Genomic DNA, 26,916 nt, shown 5'->3' with positions numbered 1-26,916 from the left:
AGGAACGAGCCGAACGCTGCAAAATGAGCGATGCTGCAAAAAAGCTCATTATTTCTGACCAGACTTTTTCCCCGCTATCAATTTTGTTTGTTAAACATATCTTTTTTTTTTTTATGCTTATGATTATATACGAACATACAATGTACTTTCTCAGCTGCCGAAAATCCTTTCGATACTTTTGTTCATCTAATACAAGCCGAATCTCTTGGAGCGACCTGGGCGAATTCAGAAGATCTGTAAAATGTATTCTATCATAAAATGGTCCTGGATCACTTTTCTACACTGGAGATTTTCACACAGAGTAATGAAAATTAAATGAAAGAGTAATTAAATTAGTGGTTAGACTCGGTATCGCAGTAAATTCCGTGTATCGGAATATTTCCATCGTTTTATTGATTTTTTCTACAGTGATAGAAAAAAATGAAGCCCCAACAAATCAGTCTTTTTTAAAAAATACCTTCACTCAGAAGATAATCAACAACATGCTGCTCGAATTATAATCATAGCAGTTGAACCCGACCATCCGTTATTCCACCGTTCAAGCTTTGCTGATATAATTTCATCCATATATTTTATATTTTGTATAAATACTCCTACTTTTGCTTTCCATACTGAATTTCTGCATACCTTATAGTGTTAAAGTACTCTATTCCATCTGTTGCTTCTCGTTAAGTTCAATATGCCTGCTCTCCTTCAAGCCCTACGCTCCAGGTACTCAGCAGTGCCTTTAATATGTCTGTAGAAGTGAGCTGCATAAATAGCACAGTGGGAGTTGTGGCTATAGCCATGCTAGCTTGTGACAAAATTAAAATCTGACAGAGTGCCTTCTTGTTTGCAGAAAAAATATAAATGATCTGCTGGCCTACTCATGTGCTACTTCCTGTGGAGGATGAATTGGGAACTCTGGGTCTATATAAAATAAAATAAAAAAAAAAGTCTTAAATCTTTAAACATCAATATAAAATTACTGCTAGAGTTCAAGGTGGTCCTCTGGTTTTACTTTCCTGATTCTAGAAGGTAAATAAACACGTCGAGAACACTTGCTGCGAGCCCTAGACCTGGCTATTCGACCTTTCTACTGTACATCTGACATCGTATCTTTTTATACACACACACCGGACTTTGACGTTTCCGTGTTTAACAGGAGAACCGTGGCCGGTAATTACAACTGGCTTGCAAATAAACAAAGGAGCTGATTTTTGCTGTCTCACGTTCATTCTCACGTGCTCCAATGCACACAAGGTAAAGTGGTCCTGAAGGGCTGTGTATAGGCTCAACTTACAATTTGCTTGAACTTGTTAATCCTGCTTGCATACACACCAAAAAGGAAGGATTAACAGGCACTTATGAAAAGGCAAAAAAAAAAAAAAAAAAAATCAGGTATGTACCTTGTATCTTACGGAACAACTTACCGCATTTTAAAAGAGGACGCTTGTAAAAAATAAATAAATAAATAAAATAAAAATACTCTGCATTCTGCAAGGCACACGAAGAGGTCTTATGTATATACACTCAGAGGCAAATGCAATAATATTGTGTTTTCTGATGCGGGATTTGGTTTACTATGGAGCTAATTAACAACAGATTAAGTGTGCCAGCTTGGACAAAAGGAACGAGGTTCATATATGCCATCTGCCATATTTCCCAAGAAGTAGGGAACGAAATAATAATAAATAAAGCAATTCATTTGGTTAGGTAATTGTGACGATGCCAAATTGTACAGGATGGGAGTAAATTCATGGAATTAACGGTCCCCTGAAAACTTCTCTTCACTTACACACCTCTTTTAAATTCAATATTATATTGTCAGAAATCCACATGTAACAAAGATTTAGATCCCTGACCATGAAGAATCAAAAGTACGCATCCCGGTAGATGGTCTATAGTAGCAGTTAATGAAATACTCTGGCACTAAAACAACAACGACGCCACGTATTGTAATGACCAGCCCCAGGCGCTCTCAATACCAACGTACACTTCCACCACTCTTTATAAATATTGCTGAGCTGGCAGAACGCAGCAAGGATGTCTACCAAACCTGCTCACACACAACCCGTACGAGAAGCACAAAGAAAGTGAACTAAGAGTACCATCTCATAATATAATAACCCTAGGTTTAACATAAAGCAAGAAATATGTGAAAACAACCGTTCCATAATGCTGCAGATTAAATTATTGTGTATAACGGTGGGAAGTAGAGTGTGTTATTAGACAGTGGTGACGTCTGTGGGGGGAAAGAGCTGTCATTCAGTCTGGTGGTAAGTGTCTGTGTGCCTGTCTGATGGTGAAGGGGTGAAAAGTTTATATCTGGGGTAATTAGTGTCATTGATGATTAAATGAGCAATATTCTGATTATCATCGAGTCATGTAAACGCCGCAATTCAATCGCCCGATTCAGATTAAGACAATATTCCCAAATTCTGATTCCCACCCCCGTAATATGCCTGTTTTAATCGGCATATTTATTCAGAATATCCACTGAAAGGAGATATGCACACATGCTCAGTCCGCAAGGAATTGTGGGTGCTAACAGATGCTTAGCTGTAGGCTAGGTATTTAGGAATGGCAACTCAGGCATACTTATATACTTACAAGCACGTATACAGGAATATCCCAAATCCTGTACACATATACTCTAAACATGAAACGTATTTGGAATATGGCTGCAACCCGAATATAGAGCTTCAAAGGAATTTGATGTGCATGTGAACGTAGTCAATGATACCAAAGCTGAGAATGCTCCAAGTAATGCAGTGGTGGAAGTCCACCAGCAGAGCTGTTGGCATCCCCGATCACTGGTTAGCATCTCAGGAAATAAAGGCGCTGGTGGGTTTTTTCAAGCACTGCATCAGTGTTCACAGGCCACATCAGATTATCAGACATGTTCGCCACTAGAAAAGTGAAGCTCTTGAATTCACTTCCTGGACACTGATATTGATCGTGGTTGTATATTTTCGTCATGAAGTAAAAGTTAAATGTAGGAGACTAGTGTGACACGACCTCAGCAGCTGTTTGAAATGTAGCTCGTCAATTATCCAATCAATTATCCAATCAGCCAATCGTGTTACAGCAGTGCAATGCATAAAATGCGCTTCAGTGAACGGTCACGTGGAACATCAGAATGAAGAAAAATGTGATCTCAGGACTTGTGGCATGGCTGTGCCTGATGGGTTAGTTGGAGTATTTAAGAAACGGTTAATCTCTTGGGATTTTCACACACAACTGTCTATAGATTTTACACATAATTGTCCAAACAACAAAAAACTTCCAGTGAACAGCAGTTCTGCAGATGGAAGAGCCTTGATGATGATGATGATGATGATGATGAAGTCAGAGCAGAATGGTCAGGTTCAAATCCACCTGGTTGTATCTGTTTAAGAAAATGCATAGGCAGCGTCTAGTACACAGGTTTTTGATTTTGATGAGGAAATCAGTGAAATGTATTCTGTTGGATTGGGGTGAAGGATGCTATACAGATGTTGGTCCAAAACGAGTCATCAAATTTCCTGACTAAATGAATACTCTGAATCTTCTGTCTAATGTTTTCCCCAAGTTGCTCCCGAGGGCAAGTTAGCGCCTTGCATGGCAGCTCTACAACCATTATTGAGTGTGTGAATGGGTGAATGAGAACCAGTGTAAAGTGCTTTGTAACCGCTCAGGGTGGGGAGATAAGCTGATGTAGCAGCAGATTTAATAAGAGGCTTTCAACAGTTACGAAGGCTCTCTTACAATGAAATGTGGAATACGGTATGAAGTCATTTATGCTCCAACACTTGAGTAGTAAACATTATAACAAGTGAAATGTTAACTCACTTAGACACTTCATCAAGTTCTGTAGGGTCAGAGGGCAACCCTGAGAGAAGTGGGAGCTCAGAGATTAAGGAGGGGTGTCGATATGGGGCAGGTTTCCGTTCCAAACGAGCAGAAGCCATTCAGTACCTGAGTCTATTGAACGCCAAGATCAACTGGGTAAACAGGTGGAATCAGGTGTGGTTCCTGCTTGATTGGAATGAAAACATGCACCAACACCAGCCCTTTCCAGATAAGATTGGACACCCCTGGGTTAAAACTTGGGGCTGCTGGGATACTAATCAAAAGGTAGTGATTTCAAATCCCAGTATCACCAAGCTGCCACTGTTGGGCCCCTAACCCACAACTGCCCAGTTGTACACTGTCTCGGTTGTAAGTCGCTTAGGACAAAATCGTCAGCCAAATGAGATGAGTAAGTAAGTATAGGGGGCAGTGGGCAGCTCAGATGTTAAGACAGTGGACTCCTGATCAGAAGGTCGTGGGTTCTAATCCCAGCGCTACCTGTCAATCCCAGCCACTGCTGGGCCCTTGAGCAAGGCCCTTAACTCTCAACTGCTCAGTTGTATAAAATGTGATAAAACGTAAGTCGTGCTAGATAAGGGTGTCTGCCAAATGCCGTAAACGTAAAGTATAACCAAATCAAAGTTCAATAAAGCAGGCTAGGTGAAATGATTATACATTTGAGGCAGCAGCAAGGTAAAGTGCATGTAGTGTATTATGAGTGCATGTTAAATTACATTAGTTACCGACAAGCGATGATTTCAGACTGACCTACGGTATTGTTACAAATAGTTGCAGTACCTCTCGGCCAGTTAGCTAAGGGCGTTGTATATAGCTGTGTCTAGGATGGCTAGTTTCATTTAAAACTATATACTAATTCGGTCTCATTGACGTTTCTGTTCAACTACGTACGTTAAATCCTCGAACAGTTGGAGTTTTATTTATTTAAAAATGTGCTTTGAATCTAATATTTAGCAGTCCTACTTTGGTATGAGGTGCTGGCTGTAAATTTGGTATGATCTAATATAATGTTTATTAGACTAAACTAATTCGAACAAACTTTCTGAGATTTTCTCCATTTTTGTTTATGTGGAACCACATAAACAAATGGGACGGTTTAGCCTTTTCATCCGCTGCCTGGCTCCAACTCTGCATTGTCGCTGATTACCTGATTAGATTATGGTAGAAGAAACGAGAACAGTGTCTTCCCAAGTGGAATGGATACTCTCCTGCCCTTAAAGGCCAGATTTGCAAGCAAACGTTTTTAAATTATCTTGTAAATTGCCTTTTCAGCACCTACTGATACTGAAAATAAGTTTAAAAATGGCCAGACTAACAAGCAATCGTCGATTTGTTAGCTCTGAGTCCACAAAAGCTCTCTTATAACAACGACAATAAAAGGAAACGTGGGAAAGGTACCATATAAAACACGTACATATAAACCAACAAAACGGTCGTGACTGAAGCGTTACGCTTACCATGAACTCTTCTAAGATTTGGAGACGACATGTGTTTGATATTGTGCATTTCCAAGAAAGAGCATATGAACAGATATCTGAGATGCAAGGTAATGATTCCCCAAAAGACAAGTGAAGACAAGGAAGAAAAATGGCTGTACTGCGCATGTATCACTTTCAAAAGACAGTGCTCGCCACATTTTTCTGTCTGAGGACATTCGTGCATAACCTGATCATGCTAGCCGCTTGTAGATTGATATTTCAGACATCATTTGCAGTTTGTCATCGGAATCTGTGCGTACACCTGGGATCGTGTGCATCTCTGTAATTGCTTCAAGTTCTCGAGGAAGGCTCAAGGCACATAATCAGGACGTTTCCGAAGAATGGAAATGTTCTGTCAAAATACTTCCCATCTTAGTTGTTACACTAATGCACTGACTCCTCTTCCTTATTTCAGACATTTCACCACAGGTTTCTCATTTCATGGATCTGCCCCCAAAATGTAGGATATAACTTCCTGCGGTCTCATAATCATATTTATTTGGTTTGTATTTTTGAATCGTAAGAATGGCCATCGCTTATGACAGACGCTACTCATCGTGGACCTGCTAAGTATAGCAGAAACAAATGCGGTGTAGTAGCATAGGCACTTCAATCAGTCTTATTCAGAAAATTACTGTAGCTAGACAGTAAGATCGATGAGCTTTTCAGTCAAAATAATATGCCGTGAGATGTGGTGAGATGTTGTGTGTGTTGCTTCAGAGAATGTCGGATGAGCTCATGCAGCTCAGAAAGGGCTATCCAGCCCGAGGGAATTACGTGGACGGGACCACTGAATCAACTGGAAAGCAAGGCTGAGGTGTTAGCTTTCCAATCATTCACAGATGGTATGCTGACATTCAAACACTCTCGAAATATTGCTGATTAGATCGTGTCTAATGATGAAACACTGATGGAATTTTCATCGGGCGTAACAACCAGTGTTGAATTTTTTTTTTTTTTTTTTTTTTTCTCCAGATCTGGCCACAACTAGATCTTTTTCTTTTTTTTTTTTTAAATGCGTGAACAAGTGTATTACCAGAGACCATTTTAATATTGGTACAGCTAGTACAACCTAAACAAATTATTACCAAATGCATATAATACACATTATTTGTGTACTGAGGAATATTATTAAATATTACGTATCTGTGAGTGGGAAAAGTACATGAACCTTTTGCTTTCGGTATCTGGTGTGACCGCCTTGTGCAGTAATAACTGGAGATAAACGTTTGGGGTAACTGTTGATCAGTCCTGCTCGTCGGCTCGGAGGAATTTTAGCCCGTTCCTCAGTACAGAACAGCTTCAGCTCTGGGATGTTGGTGTGTTTCCTCACGTGAACCTCTCGCTTCAGGTCCTTCCACAACGTTTCTATTGGATTAAGGTCAGGACTTTGACTCGGCCGTTCCAAAACATTAACTTTACTCTTCTTTAACCGTTCTTTGATAGAACGACTCGTGTGTTTAGGGTCGTTATCCTGCTGCATGACCGACTTTCTATTGAGATTCAGTTCATGGACGGATGTTCTGACATTTTCCTGTAGAATTCTCTGGTATAACTCTGAATTCATTGTTCTATCAATGATGGCAAGCCGTCCTTGCCCAGATGCAGCAAAACAGGCCCAAGTCATGATACTACCACCAGCATGTTTCACAGATGGGTTCTTTGGGTTCTTATGCTAGAACGCAATATTTTCCTTTCTCCAAACATAACACTTCTCATTTAAACCAAAAAGTTCTATTTTGGTCTCATCCATCCACAAAACATTTTCCAATAGCCTTCTGGCTCGTCCACGTGATCAGCAGTTTGCTCAGAAGTTACCTCTGGGTTCCTTTGTGACCTCATCGACTATAACACGTCTTGCTCTTGGAGTGATCTCTGTTGGTCTCCACTCCTGTGGAGGGTAACAACGGTCGTAAATTTCTTCCATTTGTACATAATCTGTCTGACTGTGGATTGGTGGAGTCCAAACACTTTGGAGATGGTTTTGTAATCTTATCCATCATGATGAGCATCAACGGCTCTTTTTCTGAGGTCCTCAGAAATCTCCTTTTGTTTATGCCATGATACACTTCCAGCAAACGTGTCGTGAAGTTCAGACTTTGATAGATCCCTGTTCTTGTCAACCTGATTGTCATCCCATTGGCTGAAAACACCTGACTCTAATTTCACCTTCAAATTAACTGCTAATCCTAGACGTTCACATACTTTTGCCATTCACGGATATGCAATATCGGATCGATTTCCCCAGTAAATAAATGACCGAGTGTAATATTTTTGTCTCGTTTGTTTAATCGGGTTTTTGTTTGGTACTTTTAGGACTTGTGTGGAAATCTGATGATGTTTTAGGACATATTTATACAGATACAGTAATGGGGAAAAAATAAATAAGTACACCCTTTTTGTTGGCTCTTTTGACATATTTGGACAAGCAAACATTTGATCCTCTTTGAAACAGTACCTATTAATAAAGGTGATGTACTCTATCGTCGCACCATGCATATTCATGTCAAGTCAATGCACATTCATGGACTGTATAATCAAATCTGTGCCCCATAACACATACTATATATTAAGTAGCATGCCTAAATACAGTATTTATGACCACTGAAATATGATTTTGTGCATTCATGATTATTAAGATGTAATTATCTGACCAGTTATTATTTTGTCACTTTTCCAGGAGCATTATGAGAATAAAATCTTAGTGTCTGAAGTGTAACTGGGCTTGTTCTGTGGAATCTGTGTGTGTGTGTGTGTGTGTGTGTGTGTGTGTGTGCATTTGCATGTGTGTATGTTCAGACATAAATGCCCTTTTCATTGTTCATTTACGTTTGCCATAAACCTCGCAGTGAACCATTCAGTTCATAGAGGAAGACTGGAACTCGGAGCATGTGGTTTATTCGGAGCAACTCTGCATGCCATTTGCTGTAACCTCAGGGTCTTTATAGACCTCTGCAGACTTCAGGACCAGCCGTTTTATTAGAGTGAACTTCTTGAGTGTCATGTCATGAGCCGTATGATTGCCACAATAAAATCGTGCAAACTCTGTCCCGGGCAAGTATGACTTATAGTGCAATGTCTTAAATATCAAATTCTCAAAACAAACATAATGTTTCCTTGGTGATCGTGTAATGATTCCTTAGTGAGGCGGTTTTGTACAATAAAGGTAGATGGAGGAAATACTTTGCCTGTACTTTTTTAATTAGGATCAACGAAACAGATACCAAAACAGGTATTATATAAAGATAAGATCAAATAAATAAACAACTCTATGACATCTTAGACACAGAAAGAGCCTTTAGTGTGCAGGACGCAGTAATTGAAAGGAGTATCAACACCTATAACTTAAACGATTCCTGTGTTTCATTTTAAACGAACACATGAGCTATAGTGAATGAAGGATGTTGTAAGAGTGGGAATGGAACATACAGACTTGTTGGTGTACTGAAGGTCCTAAAAAGGGGGCTCTCTGAGCCCTGAGAAGCATCAAATGCAGCCACAGAGCACCGAGCTTGCCAAGCAAAGCATCCTCCCATCAGCACCCATCTCTGATAATGACTTACAGAAGCCACAGATGGCTGTGTGACGCGATCCACAGCTGACTTTTGAAGAAACAGCAAAAGAGGAAATAAATATTTCAGAGGGTGTTGAAGTGTGAACACAGACCCATAGACATTTGTACTGCTCATACACGTTTGTCTTATTGCAGCCTTTTTGGGAAAACAATTACCATGTTGTGTTCCATTTGAGTCTTTAGGTCTACTGTATCATATAGGCAGGCATGTGCAAGCCATAAAGGATGGCTCAGGGCAAAAGACCAGGCGAAAAGAAGGAGGGGGGAGAAGAAAAAAAAAGCAAAGGGACAGGAACGTTTGCCAAGAGTCCAAGAGGAATGGCCTTTACGTTTTCGAAGTGCAAAGCTCAAGGGAAATGACTTCATCACCAAGCTGCTCCAGACCATTGCGCGAAGACTGTGGCGTGGCCAACATGCAACCATGTTGACTTTACGCTGCTGGAGCCAATTCATCGGCGTTGCAATTGAATGAAATCACTTCCAGACCCTCAGCCTTTCTGAGTCTGGTTTCATCGCTTTCAGGTTCACAGTACAAGTGGTGCAGACAATGAGTCGAGGGACTTGCTGGAGAAAACCAACCAGCAGGGGACAAATTATGAGCAACACTAGATTTGGGGGCAAGGGCTGAGCTCAGACACTATTATAAATGGCACACTTTGATTGTAAGTCCAATGGTGCTAGTGGGATATTTCCAGAGCTTTGGAAGACTTGAGGCTGAATGCTGAATATATATATATATATTACAGTACTAGTGGTCCAGTAAAACATACTGCTCATGCACTTGAAGTGGTGATTTCATAGGTTACTTTAATATGGGTTTCACCTTATAGTCTATACTCTGTATAATCAAGCAATTTGTACAATTGTCTTTTTAACCCAGGGTTTTCTTTTACACTATGGTATTGATTGTTTTAGTTTTATTTGTATCGTATCAACAATTTGCAAGACTTTTCTAATTCAAGAAAAGTCTAATACTTTCCTAATTTGCTTCTGTTAAGCCTACATGTACCCTGATTGATAGCGAAAACATGTTGGGAGCTTAAATAATTTGCTTCCTCCTCGTAGATCAGTCAAAGATGTTTTGATGCTGTGAGGCGCATGTGTACGCGCGGCTGTGCGTCCCACCTGTCGACTACAAGGCTTAAAACAGCAAACCTCAACCAGAGGTCCTGACCCCTCTAACTCTTTCCAGTCCTTGGAAAGATGGCCTCTCCACCACGGAGCTACATAGCTGTTTTTATTTGTGCTCATTTGGTTGATCCTGCAGTTGGTTGAAACGCGATCGGTGAGGTTTATGCCTGAAGCACGCATTTTTCTTTGTCTCATTTCACATCAAGGATACCTGAGTACATGATGACCCATTAAACCCTCTGCATTTGATGTTCGAGGGTGATTTGTCTTTGAGTCTCGGGAGACAGAGGCACACCGGCCATCTTTGAAGAGTTTGGAAAGTGATACCCGATGATATGCAACCAGAGGAGAGTGGCAAAGGCCGGCAAAATTGATGAAATCTTTGACGCTGCCTCTCTAATACCGAAGTTCAGAAAGGGAAAATCGCTAGGGTTGAAGAGAGGAGGGATTAGGTGGTGTGTGTGTGTGTGTGTGTGTGTGTGTGGCTCTTTTAGATGGTTTTCTGGCACCCATTTTAAATGGCACCCATTCATCGATGCATCATTCACACCCCTCCATACAAGTATTTTTTAAACAGAATTAATTCTAATGCCATTTTCAACTAAAACTAAAATAGAGTTTGTTGTTTTGTACAAAGAGGGGTTTTTTTTCTCTCTAGAATGACGGTTGTACGCATATATGCATTTTTTTTTTTTTTTTTTGCCATTCATTTGGCAAATGCAATTTTGACAGTACAAAAATATTTTATACATAACCAGATCTGTCCAGAGTGTCCCCCGCCTTGTGCCCTGAGTCCCCTGGGATAGGCTCCAGGATCCCCTGCAACCCTGTGTAGGACTTGTGCTGTTTTTCTTTGGGACGTAGAAGAACATAAATCCATTTGATTATGTTTGATAAATTGGATAATTCTGAAAACACACTTCTAGTCTACCGTGGCTTACGAATTGTGTCAGGATTATTGAGGAAAATGATCCAATATTACCTTTCTATGAATGGTGAAAGCATGTGAACCGTTGCTTTCAGTATCTAGTGTGACCCCCATGCGCAGAAATACCTGCAACTAGACGTTCCCAGTAACTGTTGATCAGTCCTTGGAGGAGTTTTAGCCCGTTCCTCAGTACAGCACAGCTTCAAGTCTGGGATGTCGGTGGGTTTCCTACTTTCTCTCGAATCTAATTTCCCCTTCAAATTAACTGCTATACATCTTCCACTCACAGGTATGTAGTATTCCATCATTTTCCTCAATAAATAAATGAACAAGTATAATATTTTTCTCTCATCTATTTTATTGGGTCCTCTTGGTCTAGCTTTAGTACTTGTGTGAAAATCAGATGATGTTTTAGGTCATAATTATGCAGGAATATCGAAAATTCGTTCAACTTTCAAGTACCAGTGTATATTTTTATTCGCCTGAAGAAGAATCCGGAAGTGTAGCTGCAGTAAAGATTGTAGATGGAGCGAAAGTTAATTGCAGGACACGATATTTCCGAAGTGACAGGAGGTTTCAGACAGACGACACAAAGTGTTCCTGAGGCTGTAGCAATCCATACGGAGATGTCATTAATGGTAAGTTCATTACTGTTGAATTGTCTCAGAACTGGAAAGACATCTCTCCCGCGGTGATGCATACTGTAGGTAGTGATAAGTGATCCTTTACGGCGTTATTGTAGTGGCTGTATTAATAAATCTGCAAGTGGAACATATGGAACGGTTGCATGTAAGGACTATAGTTACTAATAGGCTGATCATTTCATTCTTTCATGGTTTTTTTTTCCCCCTCCAATCCGTAGGAGGAATTTTTATATGTTTTAAACGGCTCCCGATATCCTAATTTCCTCTTTGATCCATTTATTCGTTTGGTAATTACGGGGTCACAGCGATGCTTTGTGTATTGTCACTGTGATTTCAAGGTTATATTTATAAGCACTGTAATCATTTTTCTGGATCTGTAGCTTAAATCGCTGGGGAGCGATTCATCAAAACACAGCAAGACCATGTGCTCATATTTCTCCATCTATCATCACAGAAACTTGGCTCTATAAACACACCACGCTCCCCAACAGCTTCTGAAATTTTGTGTAATAAAAGGCAGCAGACTGCCTAATTTAGCCTCTGTAAAACGCTCTGCAGTGTGCCACTGGAGGATAATAATAATAAATAATAAACAAACAAAGGTAACGAGGATATTTGTCGAAAATGAAGTAAATGAGAGTCGTAATAGATGGACTTTTGCCAATTGGAAGTATGCAAGGTGGTTATTTCCACAGTTCGTGGAGGTCCGAGGCTTGGCTAGCATCCTCCAGAAATCACTTTACAACCAAAGCGTCTATTTTTGGGCTGGGTCTGAAGCTTTCATCCCATTGTTTGGTTCTAACATTGATCCTATAAAGAGGCCGTTGTGAAAAGATTAATTTTCCAACGAGACTTCTACCATACTCCGGAACAGACAGCTTTATTAACAGTGACAGGGGGATCGTTTCCTAAAAATATAATCTGGACTGCTCTAATAAATCATTTTGCGTGGCCCTGATAAAGGAAAGGAACCGTGAGGAATTAAAGTATCATGGAGAGAAACCACATGCTGTCAGCCAGTGTGATGGGACTGGCACTGTCTTTGATTGAAATAGCATGTTGTCTATGAGTTCTTGCTTTGGGGAAAGTTAAATTATAGTGTCTCTGGAGTTTGAAAAATGTCTGCAGTTTAAAAAAAAAAAAAAAAAAAAGTAAGGGAAAAGAAGAACTGGTATATGAACTAGTTCCTCAAATGGGAGTTTTATGGAAGGCAGGACCTAAAGTATGACAATTATGAAACAGAATAATGCCTATTTTTGATAGAGATGATAACGTTGCTGCCATGCTTACCTCTGTCTTCTCTCTCTCTCGCTCTCTCTCTCTCTCTCTCGCTCTCTCTCTCTCTCCATCTCTCTTTCTCCCTGTCGCTTATTATGTTGCTCAGCCCTGTCTCGTATTTATGATGGAAACTAGATGAAGGCCTGGAAGCATTCAGAAAAGCTTACTGCCGGCACGCCAAGTCAACCCCTGTGCTGATGTGGCCGTGAGTGACATGTGAATTACAGTTTGCGGTAATGATAATAAGTGTGCAAATCCAAGCCAGAAACTAAGCTTTTCAGCCATCACCCATTCGTATTTGGCTCCATCTTGAAAGCTGTGTGCTGGAACTATTTGAGAAGGCAAATAAAGATGACAATCTGACTGTTAAAGAACTGCTGAAATTTCATATGTTGTTTTAAAAGTGTTAGTGAAATGGTCGGACATTTTTTTTTTAAATTCCATTTTGTTTTGTTTTTTTTATCTCCTTTCCTCCAAAACACATGCAGATATATAAACTCCCCAATTTACCAGTGAAGAGTTAAGCATACTAATAGCCATGGAATGGATGTAATGGGGAATGGGTTTTATTTCTGAAAATCACTGTCAGTGGTACAGAACCCTGGGGCACGGTGCCTCACACCACCAGGGTTGAGGCTTCAATTCCCGCCATTACTCTGTGTGTGCGAAGTGTGCATGTTCTCAGGTTACCTCCGGGTACTCCGGTTTCCTCCCCCAGTCCAAAAGACTGAATTGTAGGTCGATTGGCATGTCCAAAAAGTGTCCGAAGTGTATGAATGGGTGTGTGAAAAAATTGGATGGATGGATCTCTGTGAGTAAAAAAGAACAGGCTGTATTTGGTGTCAATGTGGCTATTAGGAAGCACTCCATCTAAGTGAAAATTAGATGTCGATACCATCCATCCATCCATCCATCCAGTTTCTGTACAACTGATCTATCTGACACAGGGTCATGGGGAGCCTGGAGACTATCACATGGAATTCAGGACAGGGTGCCAACCCATGACGCGCACACACATACATTCACACACTACGGACAATTTAGAGATACCAATCAGCCTGCAACACGTGTCTTTGGACTGGGAGAGGAAGCTGGAGTGCCTGGAGGATGCACCCGAGGCACGAGAAAATATACAAGCTCCACACACACAGGGTGGAGGAAGGTATTGAACCCCCAACCCTGGAAGGGCGAAGCGAACATGCTAACCACTACGCCACCATCGCCCATCACTCACAGAGATCTTCCATATCTATTTAAGAATATAATACAACAGCTCCCAAAGTTGAAACCCATACTAAATCCTCTGGGCGTTGGTCTGTTTGCAACTGGCTAGTGATGTACTGCATGGTAATGCACCATAAACCATACAGTATCAATAGACTGTAATTATTCGACTCCTGTATTCAGTGCTGAGATGTTGAAAAACAGATAAACAGAGAAAGCTCAAAAGAGGTATTACAGCTTGTCATCTCAACGGTTGGTGAAAGTTTCTGTGTACATTTACTTAAGCCAGAGGTTTTGAGCTAACGACCATGTAATGGGAATTTCCTCTCTTGATGGCTTTTTGATGGTCTCCATTTGAAGTCTGAAATTCATTATCAATTTGGGTTTGTTTTTGTTTCTCCAACCACAGTCATTAACTACACAATCACTGGTGGCCAAGCACACACATGGAGTCAAAGAGAGATAAGATGGTGGATGGTGAGTGGTGGATAATATCCTACATGTAAAGGGGGGGGTGCACTGTAGCAGAATGACAACCAACTCACATCCAAACAGCAGAAAGAGTCCATGACCTGCAACAGAAGCACCAGTCAGTTATAATTCCCAACACACTGCCTGGCAGACAGCTACTAGAAGATGCAATTAATGATTGATGCTGTATTTTGATCCATTAAATTCTCAAGCCACACTTGTACTGGCTTCAACAAATGCCATGCGCACCATATCTGCACTGCCTCGGCTGTCTCAGTGGCCTCCCGAGTCTCCAGGAAACACATACATCCTATATATTTTAGAAGACATGTTACCGACGCTACAGTAACCATTTTTGTCAAACATATTGTGGTTTGTTTTTTTATTTAGAATATATATTTATATATCACGTTAACACCAGAATCGGCATCTAACTACAGCTCCCATAACACCACTTGGTCTACAAATATGGCCACCACACGCTGCGCACTGTCATTCCCAGTGTCTCCAAGTTCTGTCTGTCTGCATAGCCTCTATGACCATAGAAACCCCAGAAACCAAGTCCTAAGTAGTATTCCCACAAGATTTCCCTCAAAATCTTCATGAAACGAGCTGCAGAGTGCATAGAATTTAGTGCGTATCTGTGAAGGGGATGAGTGGAAAACAGCCTTTAGCACCACCTCTGGCCACTTTAAATACTGCATCATGCCATAGGGGCTGTCTTGAGTGCCAGCAGGGTTCCAGTGCTTTATTAATGATGTTTTATGGGACATGCTGGTGAAATTCATGAATTCATATTCTTATATCAACAACATCCTGATTTATTCCCCTAACAAGTTAGCACACCAAAATCCAGGCTTCTTGAGCAGAAACTCAAGGGGAAAATGTGAGTTTCTCATACATTTTTCATACGTCATTGGCCAAGAGGGGGGTGATTTATGGACCAAGACAAAGTCACCGCTGTCACCGATTGTTCCATTCCCACGACAATCCCGGAACTGCAACGTATTCTAGGATTTGTGAACTTTTATTGGCGATTCATACGAAGCTTCAACATCGTAGCGTCACCCCTAACAATCCTGCTGAAAAAAAGGGATCCGAAAGGTTGAATCCCTCAGCAAATCAATCATTTGAATGCCTCAAAGAAGCATCTCTCTCAACCCCTATCATAAAACATCGTGATCCCTCCAAGCTATTCACATTGGAGGTAGATGCCTCTGCGACAGCACTGAGGTCTGTCCTCTCACAGCGAATTTGGAGAAAAACCCAAGCTCCCCCCAGTGACCTTCTTCCCCAGGAAGCATAAATACAACATCAGCAACAGGGAACTCCTCACTGTGAAGCTGGCATTGGAAGAATCATCCATTCATAAATTTCATAGACCATAAGTACCTTGATTATATTAGGTTATTAAGTTATACCAAGGCCATTAAATAATTGGGACACAGTGAAACTAAATTGAATTCAAAACAGACCTGCACATTATTGTTCCGGATGAGTTACTATATAAATGACTATAGACAACTAGAGACAAATTACTCCTTTTCCTTACATACTAATCATACGGTTAATGTTACATAAGGCTCTAAGCCGCAAGGGAAGTGTTAAACAATCATTGTTACTCAGCCAATAGCGGCTATGTTGAGTAAATTGCACATCTTTTGTTATATTAATAACGATACAGCACATTTCATTCTCCTTCCATTTCACCTTTTGAACTAGTTTATGCTCAGCTTTCATTGACTTAAATGTTCGGATGCCCAGTAGGGCCATACGTGATGGAGATGGAATGCACTAAATGGTAGACAGTTAATATAAATGGAGCATACACAGAAGAGTACTTTGGATCAGACTCAATGAACAATCAAAGAAGCGTAAGCAATTGTCCGTGGGCTCAAGTTGGATGCCACGGTCAATTAAGTCTCAGGCAGAGCCGCAATCCTTAACATTCAGCCTCTCTGAGGTAGCCTTTAAAAATGAGCAAAGTCTTTTTAATTATCATTTTGTTGCTCACTATAGTACCATAAAAGAGGCAGTATTTAACGTTAATGTCTCGATAAGATCATTTCGGAGAGGGCTCTGATGACGAGCAGATGTGGCCTTCATTGACGATTCGCTTGGTGAAATGATGCCATAGACCAGGTCATAAGAATTTGTCACCCCTTAACTGCTAAATCCTAAATTCATCTTCCATGGCGAGCTTGTTTTTTTATTATTTTATTTATTTCTTTATTGCTTTCTCCTTTATGTTTTCGGCCCATTCGGATTTTTGTCATCCCTTCTGTTCTTTCCGTCCGTCCTTTCATCTGATCTGATGTCACCCGCGAGAAACACATTTACCCAGAATGCATGAGGAGATGTTTAAAACCCAGGCCTGTTGCATTATTAAAATCACATGGACAGTATGGAGTAGGTGCCAGTGTGCACGTCAAATACAGACAAGCTCAAGACAACAGGCGCATAATATGAGTCAGCCAGTGGCGACTTACTGCAGGAATGCTACCTCTAAATGCTGGACATTTAGAAAGAAAACATACACAGGAAAACACAGCTTCTGAGAACCTAGCCTGTGCCAGAAGTTCCCATGCACGCCTGTGCTTGAGGCGAATGGAGTACGACACAAGAATGTTGTGTGGCAAATACCACAACCTGTGGGCAGCCCTGTTGGAAATCGATAAGTCGAAATCTATGCCAGGATAGATTTTCTGACACCCTTTGCTTATCCCGCCAGCTTGCTCCTCAGGGTCATGGCTATCCACACCACACACAAGGTGTCTCAGAAAAGCCATGTGCATTCTGCTCTGTGTCAGTTTCAAGCTCTAAAGTAAACTAGCAAAGGAGAAGTCGTTCCCAATTAGTGGCAAGTTCAACTGGCCTGCTTAGCACTGCTGTCTACAATTACTCTCCTGGTTAGGGCACCATGCTTGTCCTCTACAGTGCTTGCCAATGTTTACAGAGAGAAACTTCATGCAGAAGCTCCGATTTCCCGCCATTCTGCCAGAGCTCATGGCTGACATGGAAGCAAACTAATAAAAAAGCAATTAGTCCAAAATGACACGAGGTGTCTGAATGAACTGATGGACTGATCTTCTGTATCAATACTCTATGACTTATTTTTATTATTTTTTTTTTTTAAAAAGGCAGCAACAGCTTAATACTCGTTTAAGCAAACCAGCCGGCGTCTTCACCGACATCTGATTCGATTTCAGCTTGTGCACTGTGATCTCCATACTCCTCAGAGAAGCAAAGGACTGTGTTTATCATTATTTTCAAACACAGTTTAGGGAATTTTATTTTATGCCTTTCATTTAACTAGCAATCAGTCATCCGTGGTGTATTTCCCTTAAATGTTTACTTTGTCCCTCTGACTGATTGTCTGAAGTTCTGCACCTCAGCATATATGTAACTTAACACAGATCAGCTCAGGATGGCCAAGTTTCCATCAAGACTTTGGGAATTGAGGTAGTCCGGCTTCATAACAGTTCACCTCCCAGAAGACTGGAAGACATCAGGATATTATTGGCTTAATTCATCTACAGCTTGTCCATAGGATACTCAATGTAGACTCTATTCAGTAGACCTGAAGCTCAGTTTGACCACTATATATATTATATATTATTTTATATATTATATATATATACACACACACGCGCGCAGAAGTCTGAGGTGAATGAAACCAGTCGAGAAGTTTATAATGTATAATATTTACCCCGAATGGAAAACAAAACCTTCTAATTTGCGTGGTATATTTTTCCTTGAAGAAATTTGGACTTCCTAGCTATTTTCAGATGTAAAAAAAATTCTCTGTGCCGTGACTATTGTAATAACCTTTCGGCTGATTTGATTCAATTACACCGAATAATAAACACGCGTAACGTCACACGCTTTGGGAAAAAGAAGAAAAAAAAGAAGAAAAAAACGCAGAGATGAAATAAGTGATTTGGGATATTTTATTCAGGTGGTTTTCACAATAACAGCTTATGAAACAGCCCTGTCGCAGTTACCATTGCGGTATAAATGATGGCAGAGTGGATGGAGAAACCTCACTGAGGTGACAAGAAAGGAACAAATTACCTGAGCTGATTATTTTGGTTATGGCCAACCAAACCAACGCGTAAACACAGCTGTCTGTTCCCGTCTGCAGGGCAATTAGTTTCTATGATGAAAACATTTTAATAAGTCGGCCTTTAATTGTGTTTACTATTATTTGTGTATACAACGGATACATTTCACGTCACGCGGTAATTTAATAATCCTAACCTGTCATTACGACCGGTTTCGCAATGTTTCCAAACTCAGTATGATAGTTTTGGTAGGCCTGTTATGGGAACCAGGCAGAACTCGCCTCAGAAGTCTTTATTTTACGGAAAGCCCCAAATTGTTATAGGAAATGTTAGCTTTAACCGAAGCAGTGAGTTTCACGGAGATGTTTTAAATGCGCGCCTCCAGATGGTAATATTTAGTAAGACTAAAACATTTCTTGCTGGATTTTTTTTTTTCCCCCTCCCCTTCTTCCTTTGAATAAATTAGCCTATGATTTGTTCCTTTAGGATAATATGCAAAGACAATAAGTAAAAGATAGAGAGGGGTGACTTCATCAGCTGAAAAAAATAAAAAGAGGGGTTTGGGGGAAGGGATTATTAGGTTATTTTTACTAGAATTTGTTAGATTTAAAAATAAATAAATAAATAAAAAAAAATTTTTTACCATATATTTATTTACGGATAACCATCATCCGATTTCGTTCATTGACTCATTTGTAGCAAATATAGCTTTAGGGAAATGTGAAGAAAATCATATAAGCGGGCATGAATGATTGTAAATAAAAAAATTAAACATGCAGCAAAGTAAAAAAAAAAATTAAAAATAATAATTCTGCAGAAAGAATTGTATGCAATCATAATAATATGATTAATGTAACGGGCTACAGAACAAGGCTGTTAATTTACTGATAGCCTACTACTACTCCTAATAAATAATAATAAATAATAATAACAACAATGGTAATAGTAATAATAATAATAATAATAATAATAATAATAATGATAATAATAATAATAATAATAATAATAATAATAATAATAATAATAATAATAATAATAGAAGAAGTAGAAGAAGACGAAAGAGTTTATTTAATATTTTTTCCTAGATAAAAGATTTATTTGGTCCAAGATACTTTAAAGTCATCCATCACGATGCACGCATTAAACGCATGCTGTAAAACTGCACGCGCGGGATGAAATCGCCCGTTTAACATTCTTTGCGCAAATCAGTGACAAGAGGCCGGAAGACATTCTCTTCGGTGCATAAATCATAAGTTTGTGCAGACCATCCTCTGACCGGCTTCGCGTAAAGAAATTCGGTAGCTGTCACTTGTTCTTTTTGGGAAGTCGTCGTTATTCTGCCCTTCCTCTGCGCCCCTCTGGGTGCCTCCCAGTTTAGGAGCTGCATGTAAAGTGGGTGGGGAAGTGTGCGTGGAAGTGGACGCGACTGAAAACTGCGAAATGATTTAAACGCAAGCGCGCACGGGACAGACGTCTGGAAGCCTGTTGGAAAAGCCTGGTTTAAAAAAATAAATAAATAAAATAAAATAAAAATAAAATAAAATAAAAAACAGCAAGGGAAGTCGCTTAAAGCTGCTACATTTCGTCGATCTGGATGGCCATGCAAGGTCTGAGTGAAGCCGGGGAGAGAGTTTCGGTCGCCTGCCCGCGGGCGCAGGGCTTGAGCCGGAGAGCGCACGCTTTCTCTGTGGAGGCTTTAGTGGGGAAAAGCTGCAAAAGGATGAAAGTAGAAAAAGCGAAGGATGAGAAGAGAGAGGAAAGTGACTGCGGCTTGGATACATCGACTGGGACTGTCGTGGATGAAGGAGAGGACAGCGGTGAGCGTGCTCTCATCTTCACTGTCTATTTGCGCACTGACTTTATCACCATGACCACTGATGCTGGCTAACTGCTATATCCCATCCAATCCCTCAGAGTGCCAGCACAAATCTAGATTTAATAAGTAATTGACATATACTAGCCTACATGTACTACAGTGTCAGTTCTGCGCATTATATTTTAATCACAATGCGCATTTGGTGTGTGTGTGTGTGTGTGTGTGTGTGTGTGTGTGTGTGTGTGTAAGAGCCCTCAGTAGGCCAACGCACGTTTAAATCACCTATAAAACCTTTCATATTTGTAAGTTGATCTCTTCTTTTTTTTTTTTTCCCCTGCCATACTAAACATGCTGTTAATGTACTGATTTTGTTCTGCAGCGAATCAAATCGAGGAAGCTGTTGAGACCACGAGCAAACCCGCTGGGGACAAAACCGATCCGGACACACAGATCCACGTGGAACTGCAAGGGTCCGATCTATGGCGCAGATTTCACGAGATCGGAACAGAGATGATCATCACCAAAGCGGGCAGGTGGGCTCGTCATTTGCTTTTTACTGTTGAGTAGACTCCACCTTCAGTGAGTCTAAGAGAATAAATAATTGAAATAAAGTAGACGACTTTAAATCAAGTGGATTATTTCTATAGGCCTTTACGGATTATAATTCAGATGAACATATGTTTAGATTGGGATTGGATTTCTCTCTGGGCATAATGCAGCGAAAAAAGGAGTGCAGTGGAAATGATGTGACATCCGGTTCAGACACACAATGTTGCAAAATTGTATGGTTACTCTAAAGCTGAAAAATATATGAAAAAAAATAAATTATACATATATATAATCCTTCATCAGGCGAATGTTTCCATCTATTCGAGTGAAAGTGAGGAACCTGGACCCGTTCAAACAATACTACATCGCCATGGACATCAAACTCGTGGATTCAAAGAGATACAGGTACGAGGCTGGGACTAAGATACTACTGTTTGAATCATACAGTTTAATAATAATAATAATAATAATAATAATAATAATAATAATAATAATAATAGGGCAAATTTGGGAACAGGAGCGCAAATAAGGTAAAATAACAGCCAGTCATTTGGAGTTTGAAGAGGCAACAACGGGCATCTTAAAAACGCACCCGAAATAATTCATTTCCAATATATCAGTTGGGGAATTGTGAATTTTTATACACAGCAAAATATAAATGAGGAACAAACAACATGATGGCCGGAATTAAGTTAGATATAACCTAAGCAGCATACAACAGATTATGAATACTCGTACGCGTAAACAGGAGATTTTGAATAACTAAATAAATGTTTTTTTTTTTTTTTTAAAAAAACACATGTTTATTTTACATTTATATATAAACCAAGGTTTGCAAATGGGGCTCGAGTTTCAGTTTAGAAATCATTTTAATAACAGGGGAAACCATTCAATTCAACAGGAGTCTGTCATTGAATTTGCGTACTTGCTTGTTGCGTTGGGTTAAAACACTGTTGGAATGTCTAAAAGAAATGGAGTGTAGCTGTAGGCCTAACTAAAATCTTTAAATATAATCCTAACATGTTGAGAAGTAAAAAAGTAAAAAAAAAAAAAAGTACCTTTTTTTTTTTTTTTTTGGAATCCGAAAGGTATGTGTACCACAGTTCCCAGTGGATGGTGGCTGGAAACACGGATCACTCGTGCATCACCCCGCGGCTTTACATACACCCGGACTCGCCATGCTCAGGAGAGACGTGGATGCGTCAAGTGATCAGCTTCGACCGGGTGAAATTAACAAACAACGAGATGGACGACAAGGGCCATGTGAGATGCGCGGACAAATTCCTACATCCCACATAATCTAATGCATGTGTACTACGTTTTATTTATTTGTTTATTTATTTATTTTTAAGTCTAGTCTATCAAGATAACTAATAGGCTAGGACCAAATGGTGTAGAGGCTAATCTGGCAAACAACATAAACATAGCCTTTTCGTGGAGGTGTACACTGTGAGAGAACAGCAGCTGCGTAATGTTTAGATCTTTTTAGAAACCACTTCCATTATATAAAAAAAATGATCTTATGCGCCACTCATTCACACTGTATCCTAAGTGTCTTGCTTATGGATGGCAGGAGAACAGCAACTACGCATTGTAATTAAGGCCCTGTTTATCTACAGTTCAGTTCCAGCATCTGGCAAGATCAGAGGCAGTGATTGACAGTTGGTCAGTTTTCTTCCATAAAATGCTTCACACTGTGGCCGAGTAGCTTACACAGAGGCTCCATAAGTGTACACGTTTGTATCTCCATGTGTTTTCTTTGGAGCGTAACACAACAAGCTCTACAACAAGTGGCAAACCTTCACGCTCCAGCTGAACCCTTGCGCGCTTTTACGCATTTTAACCGCTTGGCGTCTCCGCGTCGGATGCTCTCTTTAAACACGGAATGTCTGTTGTAACGACTTATTCTAAATTGCACACGTGTCCATTTTCACATCCAGATCATCCTGCAGTCCATGCACAAGTACAAGCCGCGCGTGCACGTAGTCGTACACGAGCCATGTCTGGACGTGTCGCAAATCGCTGCGCTCCCGACTGAAGGCGTGTGCACCTTCTCCTTCCCCGAGACGCAGTTCACAACCGTGACCGCCTACCAAAACCAACAGGTAAAAGCACCACTTTTAAACCCTCAACTCATTCTCAAAACACAACTGATGTTTCGAATTAAAACGTCCCAGTGGACACAGCTTGCTTCAGTCCGAGTTCTGTTGAAATATCGAGCTCTAGAACCTCAAGGTGACATTTCCATTTGCACGCTGTACGCAGTATTAGGCCTAAGTAAGCTTTTACATTAGTCTTGTCAAAGCATATTAGTGTACAACATGGAGAAGAGGAATAAAAGTCCTTGGTTTCCATTCCATCCTTGTTTATACATTTTACGGGCATTATGGTCAGCTGCAGAATTCTCCACTATCGCCTTTTCATTGGAAGCATATCATATTCACATGAACACACATCTCGCCGGTTTTGCCCGAACCTGACTGCATAAATCACACTGTTTAGCTTCTAGGGAGTAGCAGAACCGCGTCGGATTTCAGTATTTACACATGTTGTTCCAGAAACAGGAAGCCACAGAAATGCTGCCAACTCCTGTCACCAGGGTCCAGTTCTACTGCAAAAAAAAAAAAAAAAAAAAAACCCAAAAAACCCAACAACTTTATTTGAAATTTTGGGGCTGTGCCTGGAGGCTTTTGGAGTGCAACCCATTTCACATACTAGTCTATATAAAATTAAAAAAAAGGGTATCCTGCTTATAACTCCTCAGTTATCAAAGTGTGTTGTCTGCCCTCACATCTCGCCCTGTGTGGCCACGAGAAAAGGACCGACCCCTCTCCCTTGCACAAGGAATACTGGGATTGTGGTCTGTTTTTGAGTATTATTAGGTTTATGAACTAAATAACGTGCAAGTAATGTCGTATTCACTTTCTCTGTCTTTAAGATAACAAAACTGAAGATTGACAGGAACCCCTTTGCCAAGGGCTTCAGAGACCCAGGAAGAAACAGGTGAAGGAATACATTTACAAATTTAGTTCCTGAAAGTACATTTCATAACTCAGATTAGTATTTGTTTTGGGGGTTTTTTTTCTTCTACATTCATTCTAAAGGAAGCTTGTCTCCCATAGGGGCGTACTAGATGGCGTTCTGGACTCTTACCCCTGGCGAAATACATTTGGTCTCAGTTTGAAACCATTTACTCTGGAGCTGCAAGGTACAGATCACTAGATTATTCATTGACTTATTATTATTATTATTATTATTATTATTATTATTATTATTATGTGAATTATGGTGAATGGAGGAAATGTTTATTTTCATGAAAATATACAAATGATTAGAACCAGAAAGATTAAAAAAAAAAAAAAAAAAAAAAAAAAAAAAGTATAGTGTGTTTGTATGTAAAATTACAAATATTATTAAGATGATCTACTAGTAAGTCTTGAATGAAAAGGTGTTTAATAATAATAATAAAAAGAAATGCAAAATTGCTTAACTTATAAAGCATTGGGGGGGGGGGGGGGGGGGTACCAGTGAGTACCATATAATGTTCATTACAGGTTTATTTATTTTAAAGGTTTTTAAAGCACGATAGTTGCGTCTGACCAATGCCAATCGAACATACCTCGTACATGATGCTTTTCTATTAAAAAGAAAATCTTTTCTCAAGCTCAGGGGCCGAGAAAATTCCATAATGAAATCACTGAATGTTCCTTTCTGTGATGGTAAATTTGCTAGAATGTCATGTATCATTTTAATACGTTATGCAGGTGAAAACTGCGGGTCGTCCGAGAGCTGTGGTGACGTTTCCTCTCTGAAAAGCCTCTTGCCACACTCCAGTTCCTTGCTCTCCTACCCGTTCAACCTCTCTGGCCCTGACAGTGATCTTCACAACCTCAGTGTCCCCCTCTGCTCTAAAGTGACCTCTTCAAACCCCTCCTTCACAAGCCGACCCTACTGCAGCCTCATACCAGACCGACTCAGAGGTTACTCAGGCTTGCGAACCTTGATAGACTACCCCATGCTGTCTCCTCTCCATGGCAAAAAAATAGGTGGTTGCAAGGGCCAGTGCCTCCATAGCCACTGCTTGATTTCCATCCAGAACCTCCAGTCGAGCCGAACCTCTGGAGCTCACCCGGATACCGCAACATCTTCTCTCATGTCACCGTATGGTCTGTATAGCTACAGTTTACCTTTCAGACCTCACATCTCCAGCATCACCAGCTCATCAAAACCAGCTGACAGCATAATCCTGGCATCATCCGAAAGCCTTCTGCGCCAAACAGCCTGGCATTCGACTGTCAATCATTGCTTCTGACCTTGGCAGATGCTGGAACTGAACTCTAGGTAAACATGTCCTTAATGCCGATACATAGCTGCTGTTCCTCCTGTTATTCATATGGCTCAACGCAGTATAGCTAGGATGCAATTTGAATGAGTGGAGCATGAGACTGTTACTATTCTGGAACACTACAGTGCTAAAACTTCATTCTTCCTCGTGGAAGACAGGACTGACGGAACGGTTTCTATTAAGAGATTAAGAGATTTCTACCTGTGATTTCCAGTGGCAGTCTTGTTATTTTAAGTCAGAACCCTCCCGATTCACTGAGAAAATATTGTATTATGACATATTTTGGTATATTTTTCCAACCACCTGTTACATCATTTTTATTATTATTATTATTTTTTTTTTTTAAATATACCATAAAGGCTTATATACATATATGTTTTATTATTTTATATGTTGGTGTCATAAAACTTGAACCAACGTTACATAGTAAAGTAAAAAATTTAATAAAACATATCACAATTTCAGTTGCAAAGCCGGATAAAGAATAAGCATTTTGACCTTAACCAATGAAAAAAAACAAAAAAAACCAACCAAAAAAAAAAACAGTAAAAAAACATAAAAATAAAAAAAAAAGGAAGAAGAAGAAGAAGAAACCCCAAACTGAATGACTCACATATTAATGTTTATGATCAACAGGTGGTTATCAGTGGTGCAACAGATGTATTTTATTATTCATTTGGAGGCTGATTTTTTCTCCCCCCAAAAAATTCTTTCATCAACATGTTTGTTTATTTTCACTTTATTTGAATTTAGGTTTCCTACATTACCAACAGTGCCATTCAAACGCTCTCTGATAGTGGAACCAGTGAGAATGAATCTCTACGTACAGAAAGTGAGGCAGCGACGCTTTAGTCCTTTAGCCTGTCCAGAGCGTTCTCCTCCTCATCTGTACACTCTGCTCAAACACAAAGTTTTCCAGATCTTCAACTTTCACGCTAATTCCACTATAAACACCATTGTGCTTGTCATCTAGTAGATCTCTACGTAGACAGTTTGGGTCTCTGTCATAATCCAGCGCAACTGCGTTGTATAGCTGCTTTGCATTCTGGAGCTCTGAGACCAGCGTTTACCGTTTCCACAACTTCTACATCGGGTTCCTCGTTAATGAGATAATGAATGTTGATAGAAAATGGCGAGTGAGAAAAGAAGCTTTTGTTCTTTTGGTTTTAGGAGCTAACAGCAAAATCTCTTATGTTTGATATAGCTGATTTTTTTCTTCTTCTTCTTCTACAAAGCAACATTGTAACTGTGCTAGCAATGTGTCCCTGTGATGCCAGAGTGGCAGACAACCACTAACATCTCATGGGAATAATGAAAATACAGCACCAACAAATTAGCTAAAAAGTGCTAAGAACATCAAAAATGTATCAATATAAACATATTTAATGTACTTCAGATTGGACTGTTCTTTAAAAGCATTTACATAAATTTGTTTCATGGAGCAAATACTTCTTATGTACAGCGGTTCTTGAAAATTTCTATATAATTAAAGAATTTTTTAGAATATAACTAGAGGATTTTCTATATCCCTGCATAAATATGACCTAAAACATCATCCATGTCCTAAAAGAAGACAACAAGAA

The 26,916-nt window shown here is 40.0% G+C and overlaps 1 protein-coding gene across 1 annotated transcript; it reads left to right on the top strand.

Moving 5' to 3' along the window:
• Positions 1-19,850: 19,850 nt before the first annotated feature.
• Positions 19,851-26,682, top strand: tbx22 (T-box transcription factor 22). The gene is made up of 8 exons (XM_017473535.3): positions 19,851-20,440; positions 20,819-20,972; positions 21,292-21,393; positions 22,077-22,251; positions 22,929-23,093; positions 23,927-23,991; positions 24,111-24,196; positions 24,753-26,682. Exons 1-8 carry the CDS (start codon positions 20,218-20,220, stop codon positions 25,298-25,300), a joined length of 1,518 nt encoding a protein of 505 aa, XP_017329024.1. The 5' UTR covers positions 19,851-20,217; the 3' UTR covers positions 25,301-26,682.
• The last annotated feature ends 234 nt before the right edge of the window (positions 26,683-26,916 follow it).

The sequence above is a fragment of the Ictalurus punctatus genome, chromosome 8 (assembly GCF_001660625.3).
Source record: "Ictalurus punctatus breed USDA103 chromosome 8, Coco_2.0, whole genome shotgun sequence".
NCBI lineage: Eukaryota > Metazoa > Chordata > Actinopteri > Siluriformes > Ictaluridae > Ictalurus > Ictalurus punctatus.
The sequence above is the reverse complement of the archived record's forward strand: the minus strand, read 5'-3'. Positions and strand labels throughout refer to the sequence as shown.